We start from the raw sequence: 21,195 nt of genomic DNA, 5'->3' as shown, positions 1-21,195 counted from the left end.
ACCTAAGAGCATGACTAGATTATGGCAAAGGGACAGCAGTTCATTTAAGGCCATTAAGTTCATGGGTGAGATAAGTTTGGATGTGAATACTATAGTCCAGTGTGGTTTCATAGAGTACTACTACTGAGTTGTGTAGTGCTAAAAACACAGCTGCTTACAGCATTGCCACTTATAGCCAAAAATTATTTTGTTAAAATACACTGCTTTAGTTTTAAAATATGTAATATGAGTCTGAAGTTAAGATACAGCATAAAAACTATTTTATTGATACTGACAGTGAAAGTGCAGAATCTGAGTGCTCCTTAAAAACTGGTTGGTTCTCTGTTTAGTGTAGTTTGTAGCTCCCATGGAAATCATTTCAATCCCAGGTGTAGCAATTTTCTTATTAGAGCTGGACCACCCCAATAACCCCTAGGAGAAAAAACAGTAAATAAATGTACATAGAACTCACTGGCCAATCACACTGGTCTCTCTTTAAGAATGTGCGTGTGAAACAATGAAAAATGTAGCTTGAAAAAGTGTTTTCTATGTTATCATTATAAGCATACAGTTGAAATAATCATAATTAAGCACAGAATTCAAAGATATAGCTGTGTTAGTATGTAGAATCAGTATGCAGAGAGATCTTGTAGCACCTTTGAGACTAACAAAGAAAAAAATTGGCAGCATGAGCTTTCGTAGACAGATGCATGAAGACGGCTGGGGCTCGCCATCCGCATGAGCTTGAGTACAGAAAAATCTGCTTTAAATCTTGTATGTTCCTTTAAATTGCCTTTCAGTTTATGTCAATCCCATGAATTTCAGGCTTTTCTTAGGCAAGATATACTTAAAGGTCGTGTTACCAGTTCCTCCCTCTGAAATACAGCCTACAGCATTTGGTATTTTTTGGCAGTCTTCCATCCAGGTACTAAGCAGATCTGACTGATTAACCTCCAAGATCAGACAGGAGCTGGTGCTTTTAGGATATTTAAGCCCTTGTTATAAATCTTGCAGCTAGCTCTAATCTAACAGCAATTCAATATTTTAAAGGAAAAACTTGTTTCATGGGTAAGTAAGCCTATCTATGTGGTTAATGCACAGTTTATGGTGGTATACAAATCTTTGAAAGGGTGGTGCAGTTTAGAGGCAGTGGAGCTCTTACACATTACAGAGTTAATAATGTTGTGATTCCACTTTAACTGACAAAATCCTGATGCCAAGTCCAAACAATTTGGCATTCACCCCCTTTTTGGGAGCCAAACTCTTTGGGGAGTCCTTGGAGCCAGTATTGGTTGAGAACAAAGACAACCTCAGGAAAATGGAAGGAGGGCAGAAAGCAGTTCAGGCAGGGGTGTTTCGATTTTTCCTCCACCCCAAGTTCTTTTGAGGTTAGACTCCAGGCCCTACAGACAACAGTAGGGGAAACCAAATGAACTCTGCTTCAGCAGAGGCCATCTAAAGAACCAGGCATGACAGGAACCTTCCAGACAGTTTGTCCTAGTTTTCTTGCTGTAGCTAGTTAGAATATTATGTTAACAAACAACAATGCTCTTATATTCTGAGTGAACTTTGGCTGGATAGCAACTGACCTTCAGAGGGCTTGCTACCCTGAATGGGAACCATAAGGTCTTTTGTCTTCTTTCTGCCTAACAGAAGCAAGTGGCAGGAGCGCTTCATTCTACAGGATATTCAGCCCTTCTCTGCTGAAATGGGCATAACACAGCTTTTTCTGCCACAGAGCTCCAGAACTTCACTAAACGACAAACTGGGATTTGTGGTACCCATGGATAGGATGTATGCAATGGAATCATAGTGCTAAAATTGTGTGATATGAAAGAGCACATGGTTTTTGTATAGGTTGCTTCCTTATGACTTTGTAGAACAGCACTGAAAGCCCAAGGAGGAGGGTGCACATGTAAGCCCTTAGGAATACCATGCCCTCCTGTCTATTTCCACCCAGATGGTTCCTTCCTTTCTGCTGCTAGGAAAGGAATATGGTTATCCTCAGGTCTAGTGGCTGGAGAGGGGAGTCCACTTCCTCTCAGCAAGGCAAAAATATTGCTGGACCGCATGCCTGCATGTGTAGCCCTTGTCACATGAGTCCATTCAGGATGAAAAGTTTGTGCACCTTTGCCTTGCAACTGAAATATTATTTTTCAATAGACTGGAATACTTACTTCAGTAGCCCATGCCAGTAAAGATAAGGCATCATATTAGCTTTCATGTGATAACTTATCAGCCGCTCCTTGCTCTGGTCGAAGGGAAATGTTTCTAAAGGTTGAGCGTTGTAATCAAACTCTGCTAGGATTACCCTATTGTAGTTTGTTACCAGGGGACAGGATGTGTAGCCATCATACTAGGGGGAAAAATATAATGTACATTTTAATCAACAGAACAAAATAACAGGGTGTCTTTAACATTAAAAATCAATTTCCAGAATTCTATACTGCCTTTCAATCCAGGATTATCCCTCAAAGTTGCTTAAATAAAATATGCATGCATTAAGGTTATCTGTATCCCTCTTTGCCACACCTCACCCTCTCACATAAGTCAGTTTCTGAGAGCATTGTGGTCATTAACTCCATCACATTCCTGACTACCAGCAATAAGGTGCTCCATGTTTACATGCTCTTTATTCTGTCCCAGTGCACCCCTCTGGCTATAATTCATTTCCATGGATGAGGAATGAAAAGTTTCCAGTTGCAGCTATCTTTCAAGGGAACTGTTAGGCAATGTCAGTTTTAACTTCTATGTTGCCTGTAGTACAAACTGAAAATTAGAAAGGCTAATATTTAAAAAGGAAAAGTTTGGCACAGGGGCAAAAACTATGTGGCCCTTCAAATATTGTTGATCTGTAAGGCCCAGCAGACTTGTGAATGGTAAGGCATGCTGGGTGTTGCAGTTTAACAGCATCTCGAGAGCCATACAATTCCCATCCCTGGTTTGGCATACACTAAAACAGAACATGTACACTAAAACAGTACTGTAGAGAGCAATTTAGAGGAGTAAACGTTTAAAATTGATCTTAAATATCCATAGTTGTAGTACATTTGACAGTACCATAGGTACATAAAACTGTTTGAATCTTAACATTGTAAAATTTATAAGATTAAAGAAAACTGATTCAGAATGAGCTGAATAATCCAATATAATGCATAACTAGTAGAATGTTTACAAAAGCACCAATTTTTTAAAAAAAGAAAAACCTCTGGAAAGAAGTAATGACTCAAGTCGTTTTAAAAACAAATTCACAGAGATAATCAGTTTACCTTCTTACTTGGGGTTTTGCCCTTCATTATGGAAGAAATTGTTTTATCAAGTACGCCAGACTGGCCAGCTACGGAAGAGATAATGCTCACATTAGCACTGTTGCGTTTTCCTGATAATGTAGCAAGTGCCAAAACAAACACTTAAGCCTTTCAATATTTTAAGTTACAACTCATGAAACAATTATCTAAATACCCCTATTTCTTTTATATACTATATACAGGGGTACAAGAGAGGAAATTCCTTCTTTTTATTAACCTATTTTTTAAAGTAAGTGTGTGTAAGAAGCACAGCCTTGTAGTTTTAATTTTACATTCTGCCTACTCAATTTAAATATAAATAAGGTTTTGCTTCTGAGTTCAGATCAGGTGATTTGAGGTCTGTACAGGATGTCAGATGCTTTTAATATTGAAAGTTATATTTTAGCTGGCACAGGCACTCACATGACACTAAACAGCTGTGTAGATCTTAGTGTATTTGAGTACATTTTGATAACTGAAATAAAAAACTGCCCTTTTTAAAAAATGCTTTGCTCAATGCAGTTTGACAGTCAAAATTCTTTTCTGTTTGCTCATCTCAGATTTGATTCAGTTTAATTGGGATCTCTATAATTCTAACCCTGATTAGTAAAAATACAAAGCTTCTTCCAGGTGCAGCAAAGTGAAACTCAACCTTTAAAACCAATTTGGGGTTCAGCAGCATCTATGTTAAAACACAAGTAGTATTCAAAAAGAATCTTACCTATAGCTGCAGCTGTCTTGGAGGTTGGGAGATTGGTGCAGTCTCCAATGCCAAACACATTTGGATACTTCTTATGTTGCAGTGTCTCCTTGTCTATATCAAGCCAGCCAGCTGCATCAGACACTGGACTGTTCAGAAGTACTTCAGGGGGCCCCATGGGTGGGGTGACATGAAGCATTTCATACTAGTTAAAGTGAAACAGTCTAAATGTAAATGAATTATGGTCTTGTGGAAAGCTCTACAATAAAATGATCAGGCCTTGGTCAAATTCCTGCAGGATGGGAGAGGAGCATTTTCTTGGCTAAGGTCTGATAACTGCCTTTATCTTCAGCAGTGACTCCTCACACCACAACAGCAAGAGCTTTTCAAATTACAAAATTATAATACTTTGATACCTCTTTAACTGGGATTTGTAGTTTCATTAGATACTCGGAATTCTCCACCAGATCTCTAGTGCCCCACCAAACTACAAATTCCAAGATTTGGCTACAACAAAGTGGTATCAAAGCACTCCAACTTGGTAGTGTGAAAAATCCAGCTTGTATGGAAAAACCTGCCAGCTGGTCATACCAAGAGAGCAGGGATTTTTCTGTATGAAGTTCTTTTTATCTTAACCTTCCTCTAAACCAGGGGTGGGCATTGTGAGGCCTATGGGCCACATGGAGCCCCCAGAATGCTCCCAACCCCAGCAATAATTTTTGTGAAGGGAACAAAGGAACCTTTAAGGGAACCTTTAGCAAGAGGGAGCTAATGGATTGGGATTTAATTCTTTGAGATTTCTGCCTCAAAATATGAGAAGGGTTGGATAACACTTTATATGTTGTTTAGTAATTTGGGAAACAGCATCTACGATCGTCTGTTAGACCATCTTAACTGACAACAGAAGTAACATCTGAGATAAAACATAAGCCTGTGATTCATCACTTTTCTTCTCCTGTGTCATTTTTTAACACTTTTGTCTGATGAAGAAGCCAGTGAAGCTTCAAAAGCTTGAATTTTAATTGGTCCAACCACGATATCACTGTGGGTTTTGTTGTATTTGGCTGAATAGCCAACATGGCTACTTCTGAATATGTTTCCAGTCACAAGTAAAGAATGGCCAACTTTAGTAGTTTTCTGTGTCTGGAACCATTCATGGGCCATGCAGATTGTTACCAAAAAGCAAAAGTGGAAGTAGCTGGAAAACTGGCAACTTACTAGAAAAATGTCAGTCCACAGAAGTTGGGAGACATGAGAGCTGCAAAATCAGACTTAGGTTCTGTACTATCCTCACCTCTGTTCTAATGCATTACATTAGCTCAGGTAGAAGGAGGTGTATGCCAGTTTGAAAGAGACAACTTAGTTATATCAGCCATACTCAGCCTGCCCATACAGCTTACTTCAACACTAGTTTTTACTGCCTATTCTTAACACTTAGCCAATGCAAACTGTAACCAGTGGGAAAAAGTATATTATGGGCAAAGTAATCTAGCCTTTTTAACAGAAGCACTTGAAAAGATTTTTTTGCTCACCTGATAAACCTCTGTTTCTCCAGCTTTGTCCAAATTCTCAAAAACTGCTTCTTGTTTATCAGCTCGAACTTCCACAAGGTTGCACTTGTAGTTAACAGTGATATCCCTTGCCTTGATAATCTCTAGCAGAGCATCCGCATACTTCTGAACCCCAAAAATCACTCCGAGGGCAGTATTGAAGATTATATTGGCTTTAGGTCGTTTTCCAGTCTATTAAAATAAAACCAATAATAGTAGAGAATAAGTGGTTAAAGGACAGAGTTTTTCACCATCCTATACATGGATAGACTAAATCTTTATTATGACAAGCACAAGAGTAGGGTATATTCAATTAAAACATAAGGATAAAATATACATCTGTTTAAACACAGAATAAGTATAGAATTTTTAAAAAACATATTATTATTATTATTATTATTATTATTATTATTATTATTATTTTAAAAACATTAAAAGTAACATGTAGATCCTCTTAACCATCCATTTACAAATCAAAATTCATTACGTCTGGCCTGTGGCATCTGTCATCATCCAACAAATTTTAAATGCTGCTGCACAGAACCTAGCAATACTGTATGCTGGAAGCAACAAGAAAGTATAAAATTGTGTCCCGTGTATCCTGGATACAATACAGGTGAAATTAGGCTAGTGTGGATGTCACTGTTATACAAACATTGGAGTAATATATGCTCTATTGTTTCTATATAACCAGACTCAGAGGATTGTCTCTCCAAGTAAGGATTTTCCTATATCAGCCCTCAATGACAACTGAGGGGAGGTTATGGCATCATGCTAAAGTCCCTCCGAGGTTTAGGTGCTTCCAGGTTAAATATGCCAAAGGGGAGGTGAAATGCCTGTTAGAATCACTAACAATAACGGTTGGAGACCATACTAAATCTTATCAATGCTCTATGTCTGCTACATATTGTTTGATGGCTGTCTTGACTTGATCATACCCCATGTTGAGCAGAAAAACTTGCGGAATCCCACTGGTGAAGATTTTACCACTGCTGGTTTCCAGTTGTAGGATTTGGGGATGCTGATGATGATGATGATGATGATGATGATGATGATGATAATTCTAACTGCTAGGTTGGCAGAAGCTGGGACTAGTGACAGGAGCTCACTCCATTCTTGTGGTACTTGGGCCTCAAACTGCCAACCTTGCAATCAACAGAGTCGTCTTAACTGCTGAGCCATTTCTGTGATGGCAGTTGCCATCAGAATAATGTGCTGGCAGCTTCCTAAATGTCCCAGTCAAAGGAGCAGTGACATAAAATGATTTGGGAGCAATACCACTCAAAGCTACTGATGCATCATTTTATTGCTGAACTTCTAAATCATTATCAGCACTGCAAGAGTGTGTCTGTCTTAATGTCTGTGAGTTTTTTCCTCAGTATAGTAAACTGTTGATTGATAGATTCAACTTGGAGTATACTTGAACTCCCACCCTTGTCACTACTGACAAATTTATTACATTTAGATCTTGTGTTCTTCTGGCTCTTATTTACATGGCCATGGCCATTTATCACTTCCCCAGTGATCAGATCAAAAATTAACTCATCCTTGAAGCCTCTGGCAGTTTGGATATAATGAGTCTGCCATGAGAATTTACTATATAAACGTTACTATAAGGCAACCTCATGTATAGGTTTGATGGCCAAAATTAAGGCAATACAGAGAAAATGTACCTTTATCATTTATTTTGTCTAATTTGTGCAAATCTACAACGCTATATAATTAAAACATAATAATAATTTAATAGACTATCACATGTGGAACAGTCCTACATGTGCATATGTTAAGCATTGTCAAAAAATATTGTTCCACATGAGGACAACTTACAACTCCATAAATCACTAACAGGATATCACTAGTGTATTAGTTTAAAAGCTTGTCAAACAGATGTAACCTACTGAGTAAAAGACATAGGTGTGTTAGTCTGGAATATCAGCATGCAAAGGGATCTTGTAGTATCTTTGAGACTAACTGAACAAAATACATTGTAGTACAGTATAAGCTTTTCTAGACTTGATCAACTTAGTCATGCATTTGAGGAAGTAGACCAAGTCTTTGAAAGCTTAAACTACAATGTCTTTTGTTCGGTCTCAAAGGTGACACAAGATTCATCTGCATACCCTACTGATGTAATTGTGCAGCTGATCACTTTGTTCTTTTATAGTACAAACATCTTGCTGCCTGCTGAGGTAATGATGCAAATACACTATCACCTTTGCCCCAGCCCCAGCACTAGTCAGCTCATACCTTTTTGAAGTATGCCTCCGACAAGTACATTATCTTTTGTGGTGCTCCGGCACACTTCACGGGGGTGTTTGGAAAGGTGAAAATGGCGTTTCCTTCCTTGAAATCCTGCAGAGCTTTCCATGTCTTCTCTACTGTGTGAATGGAATAATTGGAACCTATTTTAGGTGAGTTAAAACCTTCAGGCAAGCCTTTGATCTGTAACGGAATAAAATTAGCTATGTAGTATTTACATCAAGGGTGCACTATGTAGTATTTACATCAATGCAGGGCATTAACTTCCTATGAAGATCTTCCACTCATCTCAGAATCGCCATTTAAGGTGTATAGGAAAGCCTGCCTCAAACACACAGCAATGTCCTCCAACAAACAGGAAGAGCCATTGCTGCCTTCCTCACACCAGCCAGCATCTTCTGCCTGAAGCAAATGCCTCACCCAGGCCCCTTTCACACTACACCCTTATAGCACGATGATTCCACTTTAATTGTCCTGGTTGCATCCTATGGAATCCTGGAGTCAGTGGTTTGATGAGGCATTGAAGCTCTCTAGCATTCTAAATACTCCTCACTCCCAATCCCAGGATTCCATAGGACAGAACCATGGCAGTTAAAGTGGAACCAGATTTCTATAACTGTATAGTGTGAAAGGGATCCCTGTGTAATTCAAGCCCAGACCAGCTCATGTGCCTTCTTTCATGGTATGGGAAAATAGCACACTGAAAAGACAATCTATCGTAATTGGGTTGGATTCAGACTAACCAGCATCCTACTGATGTCGTTTTTGGTTTTTTTACCAGAATGATGTGAAAAACCTCACTCACACATTCCAGGTTTGTTATTCACACTATGGAATTGCATCTCACATCTCTCCAAATCTCTGTGAGTTTGGTTGCTCACACTTACAGCCCCCTTCCCTTGCTGGCACCCCTCAGCTGGGCAGAGGCTTCTCCTTCCGCTATTTGAGGGGGTCGGCACCCCTTTTTTCTCCCCCTTTCCCTCTTTTCTCCCCAGTGGCAGCTGTTCCACTGGGGAAGGGGCAGCACTTCCTCAAATGTGAGGCTGTCAATGATGCAAATGCATTCAAAATATGTTCAAGGCATGCACAGCTGGTGCATATACATGAATTATGGTAATATTTATCGGTTTTCCCTAAAGCCTTATTGACATGATTCTATCTTATTTTACATTACTTTGGCTGCTTTTGCTATGTTTCTCCTTAGTACAAATACTATCCCATTTTTTCATGTCTTTTCATTTCCTGAGTAGAACACTGTATAGTTATCTGCATCAAAGTAACCCATTCCTGTTCATTTTAGCTCGCTCACCGCTGGTATTGCTGTGTTTATGTGCTCCATTTCCTTTTTTACTATGTCTAGCTTCCCCTGGCTCATTGCTTCTCATGTTCCACATTCCTATAATATGTGTAGTGTTGCTTCAGACAAGCTTTGCCTTGTTGAACATGTCTGCTGTTTTGTTCCCCATCTTTGAGTTTCTCTGTGCCCTTAATCAGCCCTCTGTTTTGACCTCCCAGCATCCTTTCTATCTCCCTTTCTATCTCTCTGTTTGTGTACTAATCCTTCCTTTCATTTCATTTGTCTCATCACAGGTTTTTCTTGGTGAAAGGGTCTCACAAAGAGAGAAAACTTTAGAAAAATGAAATACAATGTTACCTTTTCAAAATGCAGCTGGAGTCCAAGGGCAATGATCAAATACTTGTAAGATATCTACAATATAAAAAAAACGAGTAGTTACATTAAACCTATTCACATTTGTCTTTTGCTGCTTATAAGCTAAATTCATTTAAACTCAGTCCATCAATGGATCTTACGTGACTGTCGACTTACCAACTTCATTTAATGGGTCTACTATTGGGAGCACCTGGTGGAGGAAAGCCTGCCTTGTGAATTTTTGGTAAAATGCAGAAAATAGGAATACATGGATGTTCTTGCATCAAAAACAATGCTGTGGAAGAATCTATATAACCTAATATCTCTGCTTCTTATTATTATTAAAGTTATGGTGCAAAAAGCAGAGATGTTAAGTTATAAGACTCTAATATTGGGAGTAACAATTGCATGTTGTCTTCTCTGCGAACAACAGTTGTTACTCGAGGAGCAAGAATGTTTTGATAGTAAATTTTCAGGTATTGTCAGCCAATACAATTTCTTTAAGATTGGTGTTAAGCAGTCCCTAAACAGTCCTCACAGCATCAGAAATCCTGATTTCTAGGATGGGGCACCTCCAGCCCTGAGTGGCAAATCTGGTCCTTCTGGATTCCCTTTGGTCTTCCTCATAAAGGTTATGTTCCTCCCCATATGACATCATCATTTTTGTAGCCTTTTAAGCTTTACTACAGTGTTTCTTCATGCTAAAATATTGAAAGGTCTTTCCAAAGGCTTAGTTAAAGAGAGGAAGAGCTTTTAGTGGTACTTGTGACCACTGTAACTTGTCCTTCCATCTAAACCCAAATGTGAATCTCATGGCTTCCCATGCTTGGTCTAGTCTAGTGCAAGGATAGAAACCATGTAGCCCATGGGACGCATGGGGTCCTCCAAACATTTGTGTGCAGACTTCCTGTCATCACTATAAAAGGGAGAATTGCACCTCTTAGAATGCTCCAGCTGGAGCAGTTCAGCAGCACCTTGTTTTAGACAACCAACCAATTTTTGAGAATCTACTCATTTTTGGTTTTGGCATAAGTGATTGGTGAAAGTCTATGGTTTTAAGTTACAACAGGATAGATTTTGACTGAACATTAGAAGATTATTCTAGATGGTGAGAGCAGTTGAGCAATGGAACCAAGTATCTAGAGAAGTGGTGTGGTCTCTTTCTTAGGATGCCTTCAGTAAGAAGCTGGATAGCTATCAATATTAGGAACATACCTCAACATTAGGAAGAATTTCCTGACAGTAACCACTATTTGACTGTGATCTATGCTGCCTCAGAATATGGTGGAGTCTCTTTCTTTGGAGGACGTTAAACAGAGACTGGATGGCTATCTGTTGGGAGTGTTTTAATTGTGAGTTCCTGCATAGCAGGGGTTGAACTGAATGGACCTTGTGACCTTTTCCAACTCTATGATTCTGTGACTGCAGAAATGAACAGCTTACTATTTTTTATTAATTTTATTGAATTAAAAACAGTTACATCTCAACATAGCAAGACATCACAACACTACTTCACATTCACACAAAAAGTACCCATCCAGACACCTCAAAACAAAGTAGAACAGAAAAAACACAAAACATACAAAAAACTAGACAGAATTTAAACATCATGACAAAGAACTCTACAAAAACAAACAGAAAATAAAAAAACCCAAAACGTACTGATTCTACAGACTAACAAGGCTATATCTTTGAATTCTACAATTTTCATGAGTTATCAGAAAAGTGCAAGGACTTATGAGAAAGGGGTTTACAGTCCTCTCACATAACAGTTTCTCTGATTCAGGGTGAAAAATTACTGGGACAGATCATACTTCTGGGTGTGTAAAGTGCTGCAGGAACCGTCAAGTGGAAGTCTCTGTCTATGGCATTTACCTACAACGGGTGTGGTGTTGAATGGATTACTGGAACCTTTTGAATACTTTTGCGAAACAGCAAAGTGAACTTGCTAACCTACACTGACAAGAGGAAGAGAGCATTAGAGGTAATTTTCTTTTAAGGAAGGGTTGAAACCCACTAAGAATCCTGGATGGCAACACATTATGTATGTATGAATGAATATGTGAGTGAGTGAGAGTGTGTGTGTGTGTGTGTGTGTGTGTGAGAGAGAGAGAGAGAGAGAGAGAGAGAGAACCCTGTTGTTCATTTTATAAATGCTAAAATGGCCCTAACTGAAGCAGTCTCTACAGCACACTTTTTTGTCATATTTTGTTAATGCATGGTATCACTTTTTGGGAAACAAGATGCTTTAACCAAGGGCAACAAAATATGTTATTACAGAGTGTTTAGCTCTAGTAAGTAGGCTCAAGGAGGAAAGCTGATTAATGAAAAAAGGCAGAAAAATTGGATTGTTTTCAGACTACAAGAAGTGAAAAGACCAATGAAAAATAAGGAGCTGCATTACTGATCCTAACACTGTAATAAGGAAGCATAGGAAAGAAAAAAATATGACAAAGGCAATTGCTGCTCAGAAATTGTGGGGAGAATGTTGTGTTCAGTGATGGTGCTCCTAACACTTGTTGGTTTCTGCACATGTGAATCTTTTCAAAGTTACTTCGAAGTAAACTGTTCACTGCAGTAATGTTCTCAGCAAATGGCCATCTGTCAGGGGTGCTTTGATTGTGAGTTCCTGCATGGCAGGGGGTTGGACTGGATGGCCCTTGAGATTTCTGCCAACTCTGTGATTCCACGATTCTCTGATTCTAGTAGGTGTTATGTCCAAGTTAATTAAATATTGGATTGCAACCCAAACAATCAATTTCTATGCAAATTTCAAAATGTTATCAAAGTAATAAGTTCCTATAAGGTACAGAGCATTCCTTTAAAAAAAATCTGAGAAAACTGAATGAACAGTCAGTTCAGGAATTTGTCTATGTTGGGGCTGAAATGAAGTACCTTTTGGTCGTTCTCCAAATGGACACAGTTCTTCTCTGGATCTAGTTTTTGCACTCTGGACTGAATCCATTTCACCCCTGAAGGAATCACACTTGCTGTTGAACGTGAAGACAGTGCCAGCTGTTTTGCCCCAGCCCCAACCAAAGTCCAGAGAGGCTGGTAATAATGATTCTAAAGGATACAAGCGGAAACAACAACACACTAGCTCATGATAAAATAGGAAACAAGTGCAGAAAGAATTAAATGACAGTTTCTAAAAAGAACTGGGCAAAACCAGCTTCAAACACTTTGCTGCCTGAAGCAAAGAACAAGTTGGTATCCCTTCCTGAAACCATTTACAGAAGTTGGCTGTACTGGCAATTGACTCCTATTCAACACTGGTGATAAGACAGGATCCTCCATGACATTTGACTGGCAAGGTTAAGGAGCACAGAGATGCCTGGGGACCTTTCACATTATAGTTATGGTACCATGATGTTATTTTAACTGACATGACAGCATCCTATGGAACTCTAGAGTTTATAATATGAAGCACTAGATTGCCCTGGCAGAGAGTTCTAGGTTACAAATCCCAGGATTCCATAGCCACTGAAGTATTATCATAGAACTATAATTGTGTATAGGAACAACTGGGAGATGGTTGCCCCTTCCCTCTCTTCCAGTATCTATCACTTAAAGCAAAAGCCTCACTCTGCATAGTGGTAGAATCAGCACTGGAACTAGGCAGCTGACATTGAGCAGATGCCTGGTAGATCAAAACTAACATCCTGCTTAGCATACAAGGTAGTGAGGTGGCTCTGGGAAGCCTAAAAACAGGACAGGACCTGGAAGGCAATGAGTCTCTTCTGCAGTTCTGCCCTCCCACACACTGGTCATTCATGATATATTTCTTCAGAAAATGGAGGCTCCATTTAATTGTCACTGGAGCTACCAAGCCCTCCCAATAGTCCATCTCCCTTGGTCCAGGCCTCGGAGGTAGTCTAAATGGATCAACAGTCTAATGCAATCACTCTCACTCACCACTTAGTGAAAATTGCTGAGATTTTGAAAATGCATAAGAATCAGCCCACATCCAAGATGCTCCAAAGGGCTAGTTGAGAATGAGAATAAGAAATTGCATCTTTCTAGATTAACAGTTATTTTCCATTCTGGATATGTTGCAAAAAGTCAAAAGGATGAAATAGTCCCAAATGTAACAAAACGAAGGGAAAACAGCAGAATCCACATGTAGGCAAGCAGCCATTCAGTTCCCCATTTAAAAGGGAGGGAGGAGAGCTTTGGGACTGGTTGTTCCAGACAAACATTTCTGTGTGTACAATCCTGTTTGAACATTTGCCCCAAAGCTGTTACTTTTTGTTTTGTAGACTCATAAATGACTCATAAATATGAGTCATTCAAAGATGCTACAAGAACTATATTCCAAGAGACCAATGGCCAGTTGATTACTTAATAAAATATATACATCAGCCTTCAAGGACAAAACTCTATGTATCTAAATTAGACAACTCCACATGATAATTCTCTCTTGAAATCCTTGGGAGAAGAACAGAGCCTGGAAAATTTCTTGGAAGGCAACTTGTAGTAGGGTGCCCATATCTCAGGGCCTTGTCTTCCTCCTTTGAGCCACAGAACGAGAGGAGAAATCTCAGGGCAAAAACACTGTCTTGAAAAGAAATAACATGTTTTTCTACAAGCTGTTAGGCCCCACTGCTGCATTCAGTGTTGCAAAAGCTGCTACAGATTCTCTCTAAATGTTCTCATTTCACTTCTTTGTCTCACTTTTTATACTTGTAGTTGGTTTGGTTTTTATTTGAATGGCACACACTAAGAAACTGTGGTTGATGTTTAATGTCATCACCAGGTCCCACCCCATGACATCAGTAGAAGTCTTTCCACACTATACAGTTATAGCACTACGATTCCACTTTAACCGCCTTGCTTCCATCATGTGGAATCCTGGAATTTGGAGTTTACAGAGAACTCTCTGCCAGAGGCTTCATCAAACTACAAATTCCAAGATTCCACAGGATGCAGCCATGGCTACATTTGTGGAATGTGGAAGGATCCTAGGTCTCAGTTCAGGCTCTGAAATCTCAGGTGTTCCTTACCTGGAAGTTGAATTCCTAATGGCTGAGGCATTCTGGGACTTTTAGTTCAAAAAATTAACTTTCTCCAGCTCTATAGAATAATAAATATAAGTCTACTTTATTAATATTTAGAGCATTCTGATCTCTTGGTCAGATGGGGGAATAAAGCATCTTCTTACCTCCTGAGGTTCAACTACAGCCACATTGCCGGCTCCCACTTTCCGCTTCAGCCGTGCGCTCATGGTGATTCCCCCAGTGCCTCCACCAAGCACTAGAACTTCATAGTAATCCTTGGAAGCAGACTTGACTGTTGTATGCAGTTGGGATGAACTCGTTTTTAGAATCCCTGTCCTCAGTAAAAGAACAAGAGGCCGGACACAGCTGCAGGAACACATTAACCCAGTGGTCGCCATCTTTGTCCAATGTCAATCTGTGAAGCAATCCAGAAAATTAATGTAAGAAAACAATATAGTTTTGCCTTTTATTTGTCCTTATTACACCCTTACTGAAAAATTGCTGACCTCCTACGTAATCTCTAGCTAGCACAGCCAATGATGACAAATGATGGAAGTAGCAGTCTAACAACATCTGGAAGATCACAAGTTGTCCAACCATTTTAATCCAAAGAAGAAACATCTTTATATCAGTAGCAGCCTGGCTACCGCAGAGTAAATGAGCAAACCAGATAGTGCCATCCTTACTATCCATAATTAAACCAGACTCACAAAATCAATTAAACCAGTCATGAGAAACTGAAATATGTTATTTGGGTGGATTTATTCTGGCTAAACCTCCAGATGCAACCCTTTGTTCAAAAGCCATGAATAAAGGAGTTTGCTTTTGCACTAGTTAGCTAGTTAACTTTATAGTATCATCCTACAGTCAGATGCAATAAAAGGACTATCCCTTTCCTCATTTTTGCAGTGGTAGTATAAATATATAACTCGGCACCATACGCTTCAGATCTCTCTTATTGCTTTGTAAATAAAGCTCTCATGACTGAAGCCATCACCTTTTTTAAAAAAGAATTTTCTTTCTTTACAAGTGTATATAGCTTAATGATTAAACTGCTGATTCCTTCCAAGTGGAAAAAGCAGAACAAGGCAAGCAGTGCCATATTTTGTGTGTACAGTTGTTCAGCAGAGTTCAGGAGTGTGGATTAAAGTTATTTTCTGCTTAATGTGTTCAAATGCATGTGATCCATAGCAATGCTATTCTGGGTCCTGAACCCAATCAGGGCATGTGTGGCTAAGATGGCAAAAGGGTTGTTCCTGCCAAATCAGGACAATTGGAGGACATGCAGTAGCATCCTGAAAGGTTGAAATTGTATCACTTTTATTTATACTCTGCCTTTTCCTCCATTCTCAATGTATTTTACTGGATTTTAGAATTTGCCTGGAGGATATGAAAAGAAATCCAGTGGGTATAGCTTTCCCCAGCATGAAAATAGCATTAAACCTATACTAGCTACTGGGTGATTGTGAAACATGTATTAAACATCACTGCAGAACATACAGTTCACTTTGGTGGGCAGATTGTGAAACCCTGGCCTTTGTGTATCGCCCTGCTATGACATGTTTATTAGAGAATTATGGCTGCAAAGACGTCAGCCAAAAGTCAGCTAAACAGAAGTCTGAAACCAAATTAAAACAATTCTGGGTAGCAAAGAAGTTCATTGGTCCAAAACTGTAGTTTTGTGAGACATTTAGCCTTCTCCGTCAGCAAATTCTGACTACAATTCCCAGGATTCCCTAGCACTGAGCCAAGGAAGTTAAAGCAGTCTCAAACTGGATTATTTCTGCAGTATATTTCGGACCATTTTTAAGCTAATACATTATCCTCTGAAATTTTATTTCTGCAACACAATACTCACACTAAAACTAGGCATGCAAAAGGTTTACTCCCGAACAATTAAAACAATTTTTTACAATCAAGTTAGATATATCTCTGTTTGTTAACCCAAAATGTTTTACAATTGAAGTAACCAAAATACAAAACAGAATTTTTACGATTTTCCTTGCTGCTGTCAAATTTTCTTTATCTTTTCTACTCTTTCAATTTGCTTTTCCCTTTTACAGTTGCGTGCATCTTAAGTATATCTTGAGTTTTAAATATAGTTTTACTAAGTTTCTCTATTTTTTTTTTTTACCAAGGATTCCACAATTGGTGGTCATTCTTCTTCAACATTTTCTATTGATTTATCCTTCAATAAACTTGTTAGTTTGTCCATTTCTCTCATCTCATTGATCTTTTGCAGCCATTCTTCCAAATGTGGGCAGTCCTTTGTCTTCCACTTTTGGGCAATTGTTAGTCTAACCTCCATTATTAAATACAGAAATATTTTCCAGTATTTAGATTCTCCATCCCTGCTTAGTACTGAGGTCATATTCAAAGGATAAAGTTAGGATGAAAGTGGGAGGTGAATTTTAAACATTTTCTGTAAAGTCATGTGGACCTTTTTCATTTGCAGACTTTCCTTAGAGTAGATAAATGTAGCTATAGGGCCATTCAAATCACTGTGTGATAATTTCAGCCTTCCTCTTTCTTTTTGTAGCCCTTTAAGCAATTCAGGTTCCTCCTCTTTGCCAAGTAGTTTCTATTCCCATTTCCCCACCCAACTCCTGTTCTTCCCTGTGCCTTTTTTACAGCCTTCTCATAAATTTAACTGACAGTGATTTGGAAACAAAGAGGATGAACATGATAAACAGGATAAAGGCATTAAAAAATAAATGGGGAGGGAACTAGCATAATGAAGAGCTTACCTAGAAGCTGCAACAAAATTCAGTTCCTTTTGATAAAACTCTAGTCCTCAGGATTAAAATCTCCCATAAACTCAGGCCTGATCCTGTCTTTAAAAAGACTGAGACAAATGTCTCAGTCTGCAGAAGCTGAAAGGGCAGCAATGCACTACACCAGCCATTCTTGCTGTGCCCTCCAGCCATTCTTCTCTCTTGGGAGAGAAGACAGGACTGTGGCTGAAGTCAGAGGTCCAAAACACCCTACAGAAATAATCCAGTCTGAGACCACTTTAACTGCTCTGGCTCAGTGCTAGGGAATCCTAGGAATTGTAGTTTATTGTGGCACCAGAGCTCTCTGGCTAAATATCTCACCAGCCTACAAATCCCAGGATCTCACAGCATACAGCCCTGGCAGCACCAAACTGGATTATTTCTGCAATGCAGATGCAGCCCTAAAACCAGTGGCTGAATATCACTATTTTGTGAGTTTGGGGTGTTACTGTATTTGCTATATGGCCAACAAGAGCCAGCATGGTGTAGTGGTTTGAATGTTGGACTATGGCTCAAGGGACCAGGGTTCAATTCTCTGCTCGGGCAAGAAACCCACTGAATACATCAAGGGTCCAAAGCACACTGCAGATATAATCCAGTTTGAGCCCGCTTTAACTCAGTCCCACATGCCTAACAACCCAAACGGGCTCCCTATTGCCTTTATACCCTCTTGCTATAATTAAAAATATAACAATCTGATAGGAAACATTTTGCTCGATCTTTTAATCTGGTCTAACAAAGGTCTTCCAACATTCTTATGCAGCCAGTTAACTATTACAAGAACATACTTTGGTTTACAAAACTTCACACACATACCCCTGATTTTTTTTTAAGTAAGCAAAACTGTAGATAGCAAATGAGATAAACTCTCTGAGTTTAAAATGCATTATTATTATTATTATTATTATTATTATTATTATTATTATTATTATTATTATTTTCCCAGGCCTTTAGAATAATTTATGTTTTGGTGTGTATTCCCATCCTGGAATAACCTCTCTCATTAACAATGTGTATTAGACCTGTAAAGAAAGATCAAGGAAAGAGAAGAACAGAGGGGTAAGAGTGAAGAGGAAGCCATGGAAATTGCTCACTTAAAAAATACAGTGGATCCTTGTTATCCGCTGGGGTTTGGTTCCAAGATCCCCCGTGGATAACAAAATCCGTGGATGCTCAAGTCCCATTAAATGTAATGACATAGCAAAATGGAGTCCCTTATAAAAATGGAAAATCAAGGTTTGATACTTGAAATGTGGATGCTTGAATCCATGTATAAAAAAGTCAGTGTATAAGAAGGGCTGACTGTAAATTATAGGGACTATGAACTGAAATGCATCTAAGGAAGTAGACTGAAGTCTACAAAAGCTCATGCTGCCAACTTCTTTCTTTCAGTTAGTCTCAAAGGTGCTACAAGATCTCTCTACGTACTGATTCTACAGACTGACACGGCTATATCTTTGGAAAGAAAACCATAGCTACTCCAGTACTGTACTGGCAATTCAGAAAGTGAAGCGATAAAAAAAGAATTCCTACTTACCAATAAACTTACCAACAAACTGAATATTAGTAATAGTAGTAGTAGTAGCAGTCCTGCTTGCTGGCTCATACTAATCAACAGACTCATTATTATTATTGGCTCAAACTGACCAACAAAGGTGTGAAACACACTGCAGAGATAATCCAGTTTGAGACTGCTTTAACTGCCCTGGCTCAGTGCTAGGAAATCCTGGGAACTGTACAGTACTTTATTGTTGCAAGGGTACTCCGACAGACCACAGTTCCCAGAATTCCACAGCACTGAGCCAAGGCAGTTAAAGTTCCCTCCTTTAAAAACATATTGCAATATAATATAATATAATATAATATAAACCAATGCTAGCCTAGAACCCTGTTTAGAAAATCTGAGGAAGCCTCCTCAAGCCTAGCAAACAATGACCCTGCTGCTGCCAACTTCCCTCTTTCAGTCCAAAAGTGCTGCAAGATCCCTTTGCACACAAACCCAAGTCTTGTTAGCATTGGCTTAATACTCACCAGCAATACTTACTATGACACTGTTAACATTACTCTTATTGCTATTAGTGGCTGACAACCAGAGCTGGCATCCTTCATCCAGTAACCTGTTCTTAATCCTAGGGAGCAGGGAAGGAAAATTCTGGTTAGAGAGAGAGCAACCAGAAGCCCTTCCTTCCTTGCCTTTAGGCCTCGCCCTCCATTCGCCTGTTGCGCAAGAGAGGCCTTTAGCTATAAACAAACAATCCCCGCCTCTCTTCTGAGGTAAAAAAGGCCAAAGCCACACTGCAGAGATAACCCACTTTGAGACCGCTTTAATTGCCCTGGCTTGAGGCTAGGCAGCCCTGGGAACTGTGGTGTTTGTGAGACATTGAGCCTTCTCTGTCAGAGATACCTCTAAATACAATTTCCCAGGATTCCCTAGCACTGAGCCAGGGCCATTAAAGCGGTCTCAAACTGGATTATTTCTGCAGTGTGCTTTGGACCCTAAATAACCATCCAGAGAGACAAGAGTGGTGTAATGGTTTCAGTGCTGTGGAAGTTTTACCTTCCTGTGGAAACCCACTTGGGCCTAACACACTGCAGAAATAACCCACTTTGAGGCTGCTTTAATGGCCCAGACTCAGTGCTATGGAATTCTGGGAATGCTGTCATTTTTTTGTGGCGGCAGAGTTATCTCTGACAGAGAAGGCAAAATGTCTCACAAAACTACAGTTCCCAGGATTCCCTAGCACTGAGCCAGGGCCATTAAAGCAGCCTCAAACTGGATTGTTTCTGCAGTGTGTATTGTACCCTAAATAACCATTCAGAGAGACAAGAGTGGTGTAATGGTTTCAGCAATGTGGAAGTTTTAGTTTCCTGTGGAAATGCACTAGGTTCCAAAACACACTGCATAAATAATGCAGTTTGAGACCACTTTAATGGCCCTGGTTCAGTGCTAGTGAGTTCTGGGAACTGTACTTTTGTAAGTAGAAAGTGGTCTTGTAGCACCTTTGAGTTAGGTTTGTGAGTTATGATCATACACACTTTTGTATTCCCTATCATCATGCATGGCTTTTGTATTCTCTATCACCATGCATAGATGTGAGATAATTAAGAAAGTGGATAGGAAGAAAATCAATTCATTTGAGATGAGGTGCTGGAGAAGAGTGCTGAGGATCCTGTGGACAGCCAAAAGGACAAACAAATGGGTCCTAGAGCAGGTCAAGCTGGAAACCTCCTTGGAAGCCAAGAACACAAAACTGCAGCTGTTGTACTTCAGCCACATCATGAGAAGGCATGATTCATTGGGAAAAGCAATAATGCTATGAAAGGTGGAGGGAAGCAGAAACAGGAAGGTCTCACGCTAGATGGATGGACTTTATTAAGGAGGTCATGGGCATGAATTTGCAGGAGCTGAGCATAGCAGTGGAGCATAGGGAGTCTTGGAGATGTCTCATCTATAGGGTCGCCATGGGTCGAGATCGAGTCGTGGGTGGGTAACAACAACGACAACAAACAACAACCATGATTATATGCAGTATTTATAGGGAGCTGGAGGGGAGAAGAACATGCTTTTAATTCTTCAGGAAAATAAGAGCCTCAATACAAACAAGCCTTGTCCCTCCAGGGACGTAGCCGGGGTGGGGGTTCTTGGGGTCCGAACCCCCCCCTTCCATTAGAAAAATGATGTGTGCTGCTGCGCCGCCGCACCCAAGCCCCATTATAATGGTGGCACTTAGTCTGGACCCCCCCCCCCCCTTCCTAAAATCCTAGCTACATCCCTGGTCCCTCTTTTGAGTCACTCTGAGTAGAAATTTCAAAACACACTGCAGAAATAATCCAGTCTGAGACTGCTTTAACTGCCCTTGCTCAGTGCTAGGGAATCCTGGGAACTGTAGTTTTGTGAGACATTTAGCCTGCTCTGTCAGAGAGCTCTGGTGTCACAATAAACCAAAAGTCCGACCCCACCCCATCCTTAGCCCTCCTTCCCGGCCTCCCTCTGACAC

The 21,195-nt window shown here is 39.7% G+C and overlaps 1 protein-coding gene across 2 annotated transcripts; it reads right to left on the bottom strand.

The window, feature by feature from the left end:
- Positions 1 to 237: 237 nt before the first annotated feature.
- Positions 238 to 19,413, bottom strand: SQOR (sulfide quinone oxidoreductase). Of its 2 annotated transcripts, none has more exons than XM_042473520.1 (10): positions 19,242 to 19,413; positions 14,588 to 14,838; positions 12,322 to 12,492; positions 9,430 to 9,483; positions 7,764 to 7,958; positions 5,499 to 5,708; positions 3,988 to 4,171; positions 3,249 to 3,316; positions 2,157 to 2,335; positions 238 to 411 (listed from the first exon to the last, which is right to left on the bottom strand). In XM_042473520.1, exons 2-10 carry the CDS (start codon positions 14,819 to 14,821, stop codon positions 354 to 356), a joined length of 1,353 nt encoding a protein of 450 aa, XP_042329454.1. In that variant the 5' UTR covers positions 14,822 to 14,838; positions 19,242 to 19,413; the 3' UTR covers positions 238 to 353. The 2 variants fall into 2 exon arrangements, with proteins under 2 accessions (XP_042329454.1, XP_042329453.1); XM_042473519.1 differs by having other exon boundaries at positions 19,229 to 19,412.
- Between the last annotated feature and the right edge of the window lie 1,782 nt (positions 19,414 to 21,195).

This window comes from Sceloporus undulatus, chromosome 6, assembly GCF_019175285.1.
Source record: "Sceloporus undulatus isolate JIND9_A2432 ecotype Alabama chromosome 6, SceUnd_v1.1, whole genome shotgun sequence".
In the NCBI taxonomy this organism is placed as follows: domain Eukaryota; kingdom Metazoa; phylum Chordata; class Lepidosauria; order Squamata; family Phrynosomatidae; genus Sceloporus; species Sceloporus undulatus.
Note: the sequence above shows the minus strand (reverse complement) of the source record. Positions and strands in the feature narration are given on the sequence as shown.